General features: G+C 43.2%; 1 protein-coding gene across 7 annotated transcripts in view; it reads right to left on the reverse strand.

Annotated features, from left to right (window-relative positions):
* Positions 1 to 14,406, reverse strand: part of LOC110506517 (centrosome-associated protein CEP250) — a 280,946-nt gene extending 266,540 nt beyond the window's left edge. For all 7 annotated transcript variants that reach the window (XR_005039779.1, XM_036963768.1, XM_036963769.1 and 4 more), the window contains exons 1-3: positions 14,158 to 14,406; positions 12,769 to 12,920; positions 7,150 to 7,287 (exon numbers count right to left, since the gene is read on the reverse strand). Coding sequence is in view for 6 of the 7 variants with exons in the window: in XM_036963768.1 (XP_036819663.1) it covers positions 7,150 to 7,287; positions 12,769 to 12,920; positions 14,158 to 14,182 (315 nt within the window). In the remaining variant the exon portion in view is untranslated. The remainder of the gene's footprint in view (positions 1 to 7,149; positions 7,288 to 12,768; positions 12,921 to 14,157) is intronic.
* Between the last annotated feature and the right edge of the window lie 422 nt (positions 14,407 to 14,828).

Consider the following 14,828-nt stretch of genomic DNA (forward strand, 5'->3'; position numbering starts at 1 on the left):
TTATTGACTGTATGTTTGTTTTACTCCATGTGTAACTAACTCTGTGTTGTTGTATGTGTCGAACTGCTTTGCTTTATCTTGGCCAGGTCGCAATTGTAAATGAGAACTTGTTCTCAACTTGCCTTCCTGGTTAAATAAAGGTGAAATAAAAAATAAACAATTGGTGTAATTGTCATTATTACAAATAAATAAATGAATACAAAAATTGATTAATCGGGTTTTTTTGGTCCTACAATAATCGATATCGGCGTTGAAAAATCATAATCGGTAAACCTCTAATTACAACTTCCAGCTCCAGCCCTAATGTCCAGTACATTTACATTGAGACAACACCTCTTTGTTTTACTCCATAAAAATTAGAATGATAAACCAAAGGTAAACAACAATTGATAACCTAATTTCACCATACAGTGCCTTGCGAAAGTATTCGGCCCCCTTGAACTTTGCGACCTTTTGCCACATTTCAGGCTTCAAACAAAGATATAAAACTGTATTTTTTTGTGAAGAATCAACAACAAGTGGGACACAATCATGAAGTGGAACGACATTTATTGGATATTTCAAACTTTTTTAACAAATCAAAAACTGAAAAATTGGGCGTGCAAAATTATTCAGCCCCTTTACTTTCAGTGCAGCAAACTCTCTCCAGAAGTTCAGTGAGGATCTCTGAATGATCCAATGTTGACCTAAATGACTAATGATGATAAATACAATCCACCTGTGTGTAATCAAGTCTCCGTATAAATGCACCTGCACTGTGATAGTCTCACAGGTCTCAGAGGCAAATCTACCAAGACCTGGCCGTCCCTCTAAACTTTCAGCTCATACAAGGAGAAGACTGATCAGAGATGCAGCCAAGAGGCCCATGATCACTCTGGATGAACTGCAGAGATCTACAGCTGAGGTGGGAGACTCTGTCCATATGACAACAATCAGTCGTATATTGCACAAATCTGGCCTTTATGGAAGAGTGGCAAGAAGAAAGCCATTTCTTAAAGATTTCCATAAAAAGTGTTGTTTAAAGTTTGCCACAAGCCACCTGGGAGACACACCAAACATGTGGAAGAAGGTGCTCTGGTCAGATGAAACCAAAATTGAACTTTTTGCCAACAATGCAAAACGTTATGTTTGGCGTAAAAGCAACACAGCTCATCACCCTGAACACACCATCCCCACTGTCAAACATGGTGGTGGCAGCATCATGGTTTGGGCCTGCTTTTCTTCAGCAGGGACAGGGAAGATGGTTAAAATTGATGGGAAGATGGATGGAGCCAAATACAGGACCATTCTGGAAGAAAACCTGATGGAGTCTGCAAAAGACCTGAGACTGGGACGGAGATTTGTCTTCCAACAAGACAATGATCCAAAACATAAAGCAAAATCTACAATGGAATGGTTCAAAAATAAACATATCCAGGTGTTGAATGGCCAAGAATGGCCAAGTCAAAGTCCAGACCTGAATCCAATCGAGAATCTGTGGAAAGAACTGAAAACTGCTGTTCACAAATGCTCTCCATCCAACCTCACTGAGCTCGAGATGTTTTGCAAGGAGGAATGGGAAAAAATTTCAGTCTCTCGATGTGCAAAACTGATAGAGACTTACCCCAAGCGACTTACAGCTGTAATCGCAGCAAAAGGTGGCGCTACAAAGTATTAACTTAAGGGAGCTGAATAATTTTGCACGCCCAATTTTTCAGTTTTTGATTTGTTAAAAAAGTTTGAAATATCCAATAAATGTCATTCCACTTCATGATTGTGTCCCACTTGTTGCTGATTCTTCACAAAAAAATACAGTTTTATATCTTTATGTTTGAAGCCTGAAATGTGGCAAAAGGTCGCAAAGTTCAAGGGGGCCGAATACTTTCGCAAGGCACTGTACAAGATAAACAATGTCTAATTGTTTAAAATAAGCTACACTATGCTAGTTTAATGGTACTGTATTGAAGCAGCATTGCCTTAAACTAGGGTAAAAAATAATTAATGCATTTAATTTGATGTAAAAACATCTTGTCCATACTGATTGATACTGGGATTGCTGGCAGGCAGGAAGGCAGGCAGGCAGTTGATATGATTCCCAAGGTGTACTGGGGAGAGATCCCACTGGTCCGATAAAAGGCCTGGGTTCCTGCAGCAAACGCTGCTTTTCTCCAGACGTAGGCCTACACTCAACTTTAATTGGCCTTTTCTGTAGCTGTGAACCTTAATGACTCTGTTCCTGGATTAAAAGCCTTCTACCTCTCTCTCCTTCCCTTCCTCCCCCTTCTCCCTCTCCCACCTTCCCTTCCTCCCCCTTCACTTTCTCTCTCTCCTTCCCTTCCTCCCCCTTCTGTCTCTCCTTCCCTTCCTCCCCCTTCCCTTCCTCCCCCTTCTCCCTCTCGCTCCTTCCCTTCCTCCCCCTTCTTTTCCTCTCGCTCCTTCCCTTCCTCCCCCTTCTTTTCCTCTCGCTCCTTCCCTTCCTCCTCCTTCTCTTCCTCTCGCTCCTTCCCTTCCTCGCCCTCCCTCTCTCTCCTTCCCTTCCTCCCCCTTCTCGCTGTCCTTCCCTTCCTCCCCCTTCTCCCTCTCTCTCCTTCCTCCCAATTCACTCTCTCTCTCTCTCTCCTTCCCTTCCTCCCCCTAAACCCTCCTTCCTTCCTCCCCCTTCACTCTCTCTCTCTTTCCCTTCCTCCCCCTTCTCTCTCTCTCTCCCCCTCTCTCCTTCCTCGCCGTTCTCACTCTCTGCTTTTTTTCTCCTTCCCTTCCTCCTAATCCTCATCCTCCTGCTCCTCTCTCCCTCACACTACCTCTCATCCTCAGCCACTCCTAACAACTATACACATAAAAACACAAAAAACACACATACAACCTTTTCTTTGAGGTTAAAGTCTAAGAGTTTCTCTCCAAAAGGTTAGAGGACAAGGAGGACATTAGAGGACATTCATTTAGAGGACATTCATTTCTGACAGAGTGGTGAGAAACAGAAAAAACACTCATGAAGGTGAACCAGTGAACCAAACTTCTCAGGATACTAGGGCTGGGAATTGTCAGGGACCTCACGATACGACATTATCACGATACTTACAGTGCCTTGCGAAAGTATTCGGCCCCCTTGAACTTTGCAACCTTTTGCCACATTTCAGGCTTCAAACATAAAGATATAAAACTGTATTTTTTTGTGAAGAATCAACAACAAGTGGGACACAATCATGAAGTGGAACGACATTTATTGGATATTTCAAACTTTTTTAACAAATCAAAAACTGAAAAATTGGGCGTGCAAAATTATTCATTTTGGCATTTACGTATGTCCCCATTACCAGTAAAACATAATCAAAACCTATTTCTTTCATTTACTTGCTGTGCTGTGTCTTTGGTCAGTGTGTGTGTGTGTAACCTTTATTTAACTAGGCAAGTCAGTTAAGAACAAATTCTCATTTACAATGATGGCCTGGACAACGCTGGGCCAATTGTGCACTATGGGACTCTCAATCACGGCCGGATGTGATACAGCCTGGATTCGAACCAGGGACTCTTGCACGGAGATGCAGTGCCTTAGACCGCTGTGTCCATGTGTGTGTGTTAACTATTTAACTGTACTAGAATGCTTAAAGGGCCGCTAAAATTGTAGATATCGGTCATCGGCATAGGTTTTTTTTTGGCAAGGAAAATATCAGATATCGGTATCGGGCAAAAATGTAATATCGGTGCATCACTAGTTACCAGGTTTAGTATAACAATACACCATACCAAAACTCAGCTACTGCTCAGTTCAGTCGTTGGGAAACTTTTGAGTACATTACAGCCATGTATGCATTAATGAATCAATTATACAATCAATTTGAATTGATTTCTAGCAATCTAACTACATAACAGTAATCATTTATTTAAATGGTAAATCTCTATTAATAAAATGGGTAAATCAAGATGTAGCTTTATCTACAATATAGGTGAATTCATATTCAACAGGAGTGTGTGCATGCATTGAGTTATTGCGCTTGTTTTTGCTAATTTCATGGGGCTACAGACAATCTTATTGTTTTGTACTTAACAACATTTGCATTAAAGTAGCTTCTTTTATAACAATGTGCGCTCTCTTTAACCAGTAATGACTTCATTCATTCATGAGCCAAAAGGCAATAGATCATCTTTACAAGAGACGTGAGAGACCGAATAAGTGAATGAATAAAGTTTTTAGTGGCAATCAGCTTAGAAATCAGCATATTTTGCGTTGTGATTCACATATTAACCCAAACAAAGTACTAGCGTAGTGAATTGATGTTAGCTTTAGCTGTTAGCTAGTAAGGAAAGCTAGCCTACAAATCTGGAAGCTACCGGTACCTTCTTGCATTGTAAAGTGTTCTAGCCTGTTTGGACATTGTTTTGCAAACAGTAATGAACAATTTCTACATTCTGTATCGCATTATTCAAGTGTGTTAACTTCTGTGCAGCATGAGTGAGGACCTAACATGATGCAGCTCAGACTGCCAGTGCAGGCTAAGTGGAACAGGCAAGGCGGGGTGCGCGCCTCGCGTTATAAGGGGATATCGGCTGCCGCTGTGAGACACATTTTGACAAAAGTACCGAAAGTAACAACACCATTTTTCATGATCTAGTATCGAAAAAGTACAAAAGTGTTGGTATACAGGCAACACTAGCCTCTTGCCTTGAAGAGTTTGAGATGGAAGAAACTCAAAGCTATGTGCAACTGAAAACCCATTATGAGGGAAATGTCTCCAGTGTAAAAACTTACGCTACTCTCAAAGACAATAATAAACCTTTTTAAAGGCTTTATACTATACCAATATACCTTTAAGTGTGAAAAAGCATAAGAGGCACAAAGGCTACAGGACACTATACTCTGTACCTACATTGTATTACACATTTTTTATCTATGTTTGAGCTTTCAATAGATTTGAAAGATTGCCACAAGCATATTATTCTTCTAGCATGAAAGCAAAAAAAGTTTGCAACTTCAAGGCTGTCCACCTTCATTAAAAAATGTGGTTTTTTTTATTTGCGTGCGTGTGTGCGTGTGTGCGTGCGTGCGTGCGTGCGCGTGCGTGTGTGGCCCTTGTCCTTCAGAGCAGCAGTGTGTTTCTTCCCTGCCAGCTGCCCTGGTCTGGCCAGCATGGAGCGGAGTACTGAGTGATAGACTGATCGATGGGCAGCCTAATCAGCCAGCTTAACTCTAATACCCTGGACAGGTCCACATCATTATCATATCAGGCTCCACACATTTCAAGGTGACAAGGAAGAGGCAAAAGATTAAAACCAATCTTGTAAAGAGGGGCCACAACTTTTAATGTGCTGACCAAGACAGGCTAGGTTTTATCTGGTAGCAGAGAAAGAAAGGAGGCTGAAGGAAGTGACAAAACAATACAGTGAAAACAGGAACTCTATCAGTTAAAATGATTCTGTGCTAGGGGGGTGCTAGTGAGCACATGGCTTATCAGTGGCTTTGTTGTGGCACGAGCTCTAACCGTACCTCAAACCACCTCCGTCAGCCAGCTCTCCCCCCAGCCTGGTCCTAGACTCATAGCAGCCCTTACTGGCTATCTATTAAGGTAAGCATTTGTTTAACTCCACACACATTTGGGGGCGCTGGGGGAACTCTTAGAAATCATCTATAAACTGCTTTAAACAAACTGTTTACAGGCCGTAAATGACGCATAAAAGAAGAAACAGGTTTGAGGTTGGAGCTGAGGCTTGTGGTGGTGGTGTCTGCACACACTTCACTCGATTATCCTCAACACACACACATACCCCCGATCTGTGAGTGATTCACAAAGGAGGACCACAATACATGCATTCCACACTTTAAAACCAGCCAAAATGACAGACACATTCATGAGAAATGTTGACTAACTGCGCAACAACAAAAAAGACATTCCAATGCCAAGAACAACCTGGCACCAATTAAGCTCTAGCTTTAGAAAGCACTGCCAATTCAAACCCAACAGGCAAACACAGTATGTACTACATTCAGTATTGTGTAATGGCATTGAGTTTCTTTCCAGCATGTTCAGATAATATACAACAGTGTATGTAGGCTATATGCGCTTATCTTCAGGGTGCTGCTATAATGATTGCGTAGACCGATTCGTTTAGGGTTTAATAAGTAATGCTGCCTGTTGAAGGTCAACCACATTCCATTCCTGTGAAGATGAAATGACTGAAAGGTCTGGGGCAGTCAGCTACACAGAGAGACAAAGAGAACGTTGACTTGGCCAACAGGCACACCCTTTCCCAAACTCAGCCTGGGCTTATTTTAACAATACAATACAAAAACAGTCATTTACCTTTCTTCTTATTGTCCTAGTTCATAATTCCCCATTACTCAATTACTGTCAGCTTCCTTTACAGCGCAGGATAGAGTCCACAGGGAAATGGAGGGGGATACCAATTTCTACAAAAGCAACTTTCTGTTCACCAAAATTGCCGCTCTCATTATACTGTTCATGGGAGAAATGCCAAAGTGCTCAAACCAAAGGTTTTTGAGGCATGAAACCTGATTAATAAGCTGTGATACAGATGTCTCCATGACAGTTTCATCTGTAATGAAGACCATGTGGTTAGCAGCTCCAGTGTCGACCCTGAGGCCCAGCTACAGTGAATACGGCTGATTTTGCATGAAAAGCCCAGTTAATAACATTAGGGGGAAATCTCAACAATCGTTCAGCGCAAGAACAAGTTCAGCAATACATGGGCCTGAGAGTAAATCAATCTTAAATTGATTAGCTGTTCCCAGTGAAAGACTCAGATGAGGTTGTTTCCCCCTACCTTGTTCTGAACTCACCTGCAAGCCCACTGATGGCCGAGCTCCAGGGTAATTCTATGAGCCTTGACAATCCATATCCATACACACACACAGTCAGCTGTCTATATAGTTATGAATGTGAATGTGACTTTCCCCATAGTCAGTGTAACCCTGAACTTAGCAGCCACCACTCCCCATCATCATTAATGCTTAAGATGGCTAACAAGCCCACTGTCAACAGCTTCCAGGCTAATCGACATGTCAATCAATGGCGGGTGTGAGGTGGGCTTTTAGAGGGTCCCTGGGGTGGCTGCTTAGAGCACGCTCAGTTTAACACAGCAGCGCACTGAGGGTGTAAACAGAGAAGGATATAGACTTCTGGATTGACTAGCTGATCAATGCCATTGATCACTCACCTCCAGCTCTTTGTGTAGGCTGGCTGTTCTCCCCTCCACCGCCCGGCCCTCCGCCTCCTCAGCCTCCAGCGCCTGGATCAGAACCTCATTCTGCTCACTCAGGTCCCGCACAAACGACTGCAGCACGCCCACCTTGCTCTAGAGGGAGACAGAGAAGAGGGGCACAGCAGACATGACCTTTGTTAGGTGTTTATTGGAATATCAACACTGAAATGGATTGCTGCTGCCCACCTTCACTCAGTGTTATGGAGGGAGGACTGAGTGACCAGTTGGGATTAAAACAAATCCATTCAGAAAAATACAGCATATTCTCAAACATCACTTTGTATGAATACCGCAAAGGAAGCAGTGATGGTCGGAGAAAGTTTGAAAGTGGTAGGCATCAGGTAGGTAAGTCAGGTAGGTAAAGTCAGGTAGGTAAGTCAGGTAGGTAAAGTCAGGTAGGTATTTGAGGGAGAAAGAGACAACTCTTCTCGCTTGCTGTTGTGTCCTTTCCTGTCCCGCCCCCATCCCCTCTCTGACAGATAGCCCCTCTGATCATAAAGCAGGACATGTGTTCGGGCCAAACCCATCAGATGACATCCAAACCCCCCCCATATTAGAGCTCTGCTAACACCAGGGGTACTATTAGTCATATGCCACCTTTGATCTAGCATGGCATCTTCACAGCCCAGACACATGGATGCTCTGACACTAACTCTTATGCAGGAACATGCCGACTATCTGCAGAACAGCCCAGACAGTTTGGACCCAGATTATAATTTAGTGCGGGATGGACATATAGGAATTATTACGGCTCTGTCGGCCGTCAGGTAGAAATGGAGATAAATGCTCCATCAGACTGAAGGGTATTTGCTTTTCAAAGCTTCTTTTAGAGGAGTGGAGATGGAGGTGAAGTGGAAGTGACAAGTGCCCCGCCTCACTTAAACAGAACACAAACAGGTGGGTTTGATGCTGCCCTGATGCAAAGCCCAGCCCACCAGCTCAATCAGCCCGTGGTGATGGGCACTGGCAGCACACACCCAGTGAACTGGGGGCCGTACATGGAAAGGCCCTCCCCCTTCAAACACTAGGCTAATTCTCTAGCCCCAAAGACGCATGTGGGAGTCCTTACTGTGACTAATAGATGAGAGGAGCAGCATTAGGTTCCTTGAGAGTACCAACATGGGTCCTGCCAACATCAAAGGTTCCCCTTTCTGTTAAGTAATTCTTCCCTCAGTTTGAAAGAATGAGCAGACGAGAGTCTGGCAGGGGGGAGGAGGGTGAGAGTGTGAGGGAAGGTAGGGCAAGAGGGGTGAGAAAGAGGGGGAGAAAATGAGAAAGAGAGAATATATTTTAGGTGTATAATCCTGCTTCCCAGCTGTGAGCAATTTTACAAAACAAATCTCCTGGCCATGAGGAAGATAATGCAAACCTCATAATGACACAAATAATAATCCAATAACACCAATAGCCAGCCACCCAGCTGCATCCAGGACAGCGGCTGGCTATCTCGGCCACCACACAGCCTCACCACATTCAAATTCATATTGGATTTTTATTCTTTCACCTTTCTCAAAGCATCCATTTCAGACGGCATGAAAAAGTAATATTTCAGCAATAAAGCTTGATTTACACCCCTTCCATGTTCCCCCTCTTCCTTTTTTTATTTGATCATTTAGCCAGGATCGTATAACTGTATATCAGACACAAATGAAATCAGCTCCCTTGCACATTAAGGCCATGTCTTGCTGCAGCTAACATCCACTGCAACCCAGCCAACCAGCTCCACAGCAAGCCAAGGGCAGTGTCCCATTCATTTTCAGGCCCATTTCCTCCTATGATTAGGCGATCAATCAATCCCAGCCTTCAATCTCATCAAGCAGACGGGATTATCTTCCCATCTCCCCTCTCTCCCTCTCTCCACTCAGTCAAACACTCCCCTCCCTCCCTCACACACGGCAGCACATTAACATCAGATCAAGTATCACCCAAAGCACGCCGTCTGCCACATCAGCCCACCACAAACAGACAGTTCTTCATCACACCCTTCTCTCAACATCTCCTCTGTCTCCTAAGGAGTGAGCACACACACACACACATTTCATTTTTAGAAGCATCAGGATCCCTGTGGATTGACAGGGAGTGTGGTCTTTGCTAAAGCAGTCTTTTCAAGGATTTCACTTACACACTCCCTCTCCAAGCCCCCATCTTCCTTGAGAAGATATTGAATGGATGGCATCGCTCAACACCACTGGATCATAACTGCACTTGTGAGACATAGTAATTAATTATTTATTTTCTTAAATGTGGAAGAAGTCACATCACACAATGTCCAGTAAAGCCATAGCTCCTATCTGTTATTCCCTGCAGATGGAACACCATAGGTAACAGATTAGGATTAGCTGTGAGGTTTGGAGTGTTAGAATACATTGATCAAGCCTGGGCTTGTCCTTCTATTGGTCAAAGAGAAACCTCATATCACCAACATGCTTGTGTACCCACAATGCACTGGGGAGCAGCTCGACTCTTCAGTCTCTGTCAGGTTAAGAGATGTTACTCGATAAAAGCATGGTGACTGAGGCCTTTGTGGTAGGAAAGGGGGAGGAGGGGATCTTTTTTACAATGTGGACCACTGTTTACACTCCCTAAATGGTGGCTAAAACGGTCACTTGTAAACAGCAGAATGCCATTAAACTGGGTCCACTCAGGGCTGTTGGGGCTTCTCAACACGGCCAGATAAATGGCCCACTGGGACCAGGGACTGGGAGGGGATATGGGGTCCAAGAAACACCTCCACACACATACTGGTACTGAGGCAGAGAGCAGGGTACAGTCTACAACCCATCAATAATGGTCCTTACAGGCCATGGGTCTACTCTAGGCTTCCAGAGCACTTGGAAAGAAGTCAAGGGCTGTGAATATTTCCACATTTTGGAAATGTTACAGCCTTATTCTAAAATTGATTTAACAGTTTTTTTCCCTCATAACACACAATACCCCATAATGACAGAGCAAAAACAGGTTTTTAAATTATATATATATATACACACACAAACACACACACACACACACACACACACACACACACACACACACACACACACACACATACATACATTTATGGAAATATAACATAAGTACTCAGACCCTTTACTCGGTACTTTGCTGAAGCAACTTTGGCAGCAATTACACCCTTGAGTCTCCTTGTGCCAAGCTTGTATCGTCATACACACCTGTATTTGGGGATTTTCTCCCATTCTTCTCAGATCCTTCGCAGATCCTCTCAAGCTCTGTCAGGTTGGATGGGGAGTGTCGCTGCACAGCTACTTTCAGGTCTCTCCAGAGATGTTCGATCGGGTTCAAATCCGGGCTCTGGCTGGGCCACACAAGGACATTCAGAGACTTCTCCCGAAGCCACTCCTGCGTTGTCTTGGCTGTGTCCATAGGGTCATTGTCCAAAGGAAGGTGAACCTTCGCCCCAGTCTCAGGTCCTGAGCGCTCTGGAGCAGGTTTTCAAGGATCTCTCTGTACATTCATCTTTCCCTTGATCCTGACTAGTCTCCCAGTCCCTGCCACTTAAAAACATCCCCACAGCATGATGCTGCCACCACCATGCTTCACCATAGGGATGGTGCCAGGTTTCCTCCAGACGTAACGCTTTGCATTCAGGCCAAAGAGTTCAATATTGGTTTCATCAGACCAGAGAATCTTGTTTCTCATGGTCTGTAAGTCCTTTAGGTGCCTTGTGGCAAACTCCAAACAGGCTGTCATGTGCCTTTTACTGAGGAGTGGCTTCTGTCTGGCCACTCTACCATAAAGTCCTGATTGGTGGAGTGCTGCAGAGATGGTTGTCCTTCTGGAAGGCTTGACTGGGCGGCCAGCTCTAGGAAGTCTTGGTGGTTCCAAAATTCTTCCATTTAAGAATGATGGAGACCACTGTGTTCTTGGGGACCTTCAATGCTAGATACATATGTTGGTACCCTACCCCAGATCTGTGCCTCGACACTGTCTCTGAGCTCTACGGACAATTCCTCTGACCTAATAGCTTGGTTTTTGCTCAGACATGCACTGTCAACTGGGTGACCTTGTACGTGTGTGCCTTTCCAAATCATATCCAATCAATTGAATTTACGTCAGGTGGACTCGAATCAAGTTGTAGAAACATCTCAAGGATGATCAATGGAAACAGGATGCACCTGAGCTCAATTTCGACACTCAAAGCAAAGGGTCTGAATACTTACGTAAATACGTTTTTGTGTTTTTTATTTTTAATAAATGTGCAAAAATGTCTAAAAACCTGCTTTCACTTTGTCATTATTGGGCATTGTGTGTAGATTGATGAGGGGGAAAAAAATATTAAATACATTTTTGAATAAGGCTGTAACGTAACAACAAAAAAAAAATCAAGGGGTCTGAATACTTTCCCAATGTACTGTATGTACTACAGAATAAGTTAAACATTTTTGAACTTACAGAACTGGAGAGAGCTCATTTTGAAAATACCTAAATGAGTTTGACATACCCCTCTGATGGTAATTATCAAGTAAATTAGATAGTGTATGCTATGTAATTTAATTAAACTCTTAGCTCACTGCTTTCAAAACAACACTATTATAGGATAGGCAATAGAGATGTTGATATACTGTACTAGTCCTTCTTTGAACCCTTAACAAGAGAGTTCTAAAAGGCTTGTTTTGTGTTTCCAGAGCCGAGGCTGTCAGAGGCCGTGTGAATCAAACAGGATTTCCCCAAACCGAGGATAAATGCAGTTAAAATGAGTGGCTGTGTTGTTTCCAAACTCTGCCATTGCTTTGTCTTGGAGAGGATACTTCTGAGAGAAGGAGCTTTCCTCTGGTGAGTAGAGTCAAAGAGACAGCCTTGGCTCACTAAAACTTTAATCAGCCGTCATCAAGCCCAGTCCTCAAGGTGTGCAGCCACCCCCCCAGCCACACAGCCAACCCCATCCCATAGCAACTGACATGACATGCACAGAGGGAGAGAGAGAGCAGCGGAATTGGCTCATCCTCATCGCTTTCATCATTCTTTAGTGGAGATGAATATGAAAAATAGCACATCTTTAAATGTTGAGGAGAAGAAAAATGAATTAGTAATAGACTTACAAGGACTAAGAGCATGCACATGTAGGGAAATTTATTCCACTTTTACTGATGAGCTGGCTAAAAGGCACTGGCTAAAAGGTACATTTTCCCGAGATGTAAAGATATTCAATAAAAGCCACTTAATGGGATAGTTAAAAAAATAACCCAAAAAGCTTTTTGAAGTAAAGACAGTAATTCTCTTAACAACATTGATCAACCTGTCATGCTTTCATTATGGCACTATACCTTTTAGCAGCCATGTGCTAGGCTAATAGCATTACAAGTCTCTAAAACACCAAGTTTCCTCCCTGCCCTTGTCAGGCCCAGTCTGTTGTCCCTCCTCAGACTTCACATGCAGGGCCAGCAGATACAGACGCCATAAAAGGCCTGTCACTAAGTGTCTGCATCATAATGTAGGCCTAACCATTTTCTAGTTTATTCTCATACATATGCATCACATTGCTAGATCAGTTCATTAGTGGAAATAACACGCTTGCCCCAGCACATCCAAGGAGTGTCACCGCCATTACCAGTTTACCTGCAGAGCCTCCTCCCGGCTGTCATCCGATTGGTCAATGCGTCGAAGGCGCTCGTGGTAAAGGGTCCGGAATTCCACAAGGAGTTTCTGAATCTCAGCAGGCCGCTGAGTCTCTCTGGAGTAGCCATGATCCCCTAAACCAGACCGGTAATCTATCAACACAAATAAACACATATTACGATGAACACAACTGATGCATGGACACCATGTCTCACAATGACAAACCTTTAACTAAAACTGAAAATTGTGACATTGCCTACAGTACTATGTATAGAGAGACGCCGAAAAAAACAGTGATGAGATTTCAGTGCGGGCATCGGTGTCTGAGCTGGCCACTGATGCTCGTCAGCTACTCTCATAGGGACTGTGACTGTCCAGAAGTGCAGCAGCCCACACAATAAATGGCTTTAATAACATACCTGAATCCTCAGGTGCGTAAAGCCCTTGTTTTTCACTTCATCATTTTTAATTATGTGCTGAAAAAACCTACCCAGAGCCCCTTGCTTCAGACCACAATGCCTTGTTATATTCTCTCTAACAGCAGTAATTAATCTAGGGAGCATAGCAGCATAGTCTCCCTTTGAGGAGCGGCCTATAAAACACATTTCACTCCGACAACTAATAAGTTATAACAATGGCAGATAAAGAGAAACTGTGCACCAAAGGAGCAGGTGAGATTTGGGGCAAAGAACAAATGAAAATGCCCAAAACTCAGAGGTTTAAAACAACTCTATTTGTGGGTATGTGTGAGTGAGCTGCATCAAAATCTTCTGACATTATGGAAAGGAAAATAAGTAATGAAAAAAGAAATGAGAATAAATCATATCTTGCTGCAGAGTAGCCTTGACCTGGAGGATGATCTTGATAGAGGTGGTGCTGTCCATTTAATTCATATTGATGTTTACACAACACCACCCCCAATCTTCCTTATCTCACTTCTGACCAAGTCATATTCTGGATTAGATTGAACCAACTCCAGATCGAGATGGAGAGAAAGCAAGACAAGAGCATTGAGAAAGATAGAAAATATCCCTTTAAAGGGAGGTTTAGCCACACGTTTGTATAACATGTTCAGTTAATTAAAAATTCAGGCTAATGCATTTAAATTACATTTAGAACTAGCTAACCCAACAAACAGCAGGCACCTATCTGAGGCACAACCTTCATTACATATCTGACAAACAGTGACAAGTGTTTTCCAGGATATGGCTATAAACTCACAGGCAGTATCAACTTCTTGAAAGACTACGAGGTCGCCTAACGTTGATAGCCAAATAGGTAACGTTAGCTTATATCTAGATAATTATTTGGCTAATTCCGTTAGCTGGCTAGCTAACATCAACAGAGTTAGTTGTGTTGTCTTCATAATATGTAACGTTAGCTAGCTACCTGTTGCACTCCGGCTGCTTATCATTTCATTCGGTTTCGGGTATGCCAAGTGGCTTTATGAGGCGCCTTGCACAGATTTAATCAACCTCATGTCGTTCAGCAAGTGAAAGTCTCCCTTCTACTTTGCATTATAAATGCAATGGTAAACTTATTATGTTCCGTTTTTATCCGCTGTCACCACATTCTAAGGTTACCCGCCTGGAAGCCCCCATCTCCCGCTTCTGCACCTGCACATCCTGTCAGTTCCACTTCCAACAGAGATACTAGCCAATCGGGAAATGATTTTGCGTAGCGCGTTGTCTTTAGAACCAATCACAGTGTACACATTGCCACGAAGAGGCGTGAACCAGTGTTTGTTTTGGGAGTGAATGTCCAGATTTCCATGGAAACTTGCACAGCTAACTAGCCGTTTGGTTGTGAATAACGTACATTACTGTCCCTTGGACTGTCCTCTTTGTTGTCCTTTGTCGTTTGGGACTAGCAGATGCAAATATCATTTGAGTGTGACAACCTTTGTTAGCAGTGATGAATTAGGGTAAAACTATTTGTTTTAGTGACAGTCACACATGTATAACGCTAAATGCAATATTCAAAGCAATAAAAACAAAATGACTGTCTCTTCCAGATTCCTCTATAGGCTGCTACTGTACCTGTACTACTGTACAGATCAG

The sequence above is a fragment of the Oncorhynchus mykiss genome, chromosome 26 (assembly GCF_013265735.2).
Source record: "Oncorhynchus mykiss isolate Arlee chromosome 26, USDA_OmykA_1.1, whole genome shotgun sequence".
Lineage (NCBI taxonomy): Eukaryota > Metazoa > Chordata > Actinopteri > Salmoniformes > Salmonidae > Oncorhynchus > Oncorhynchus mykiss.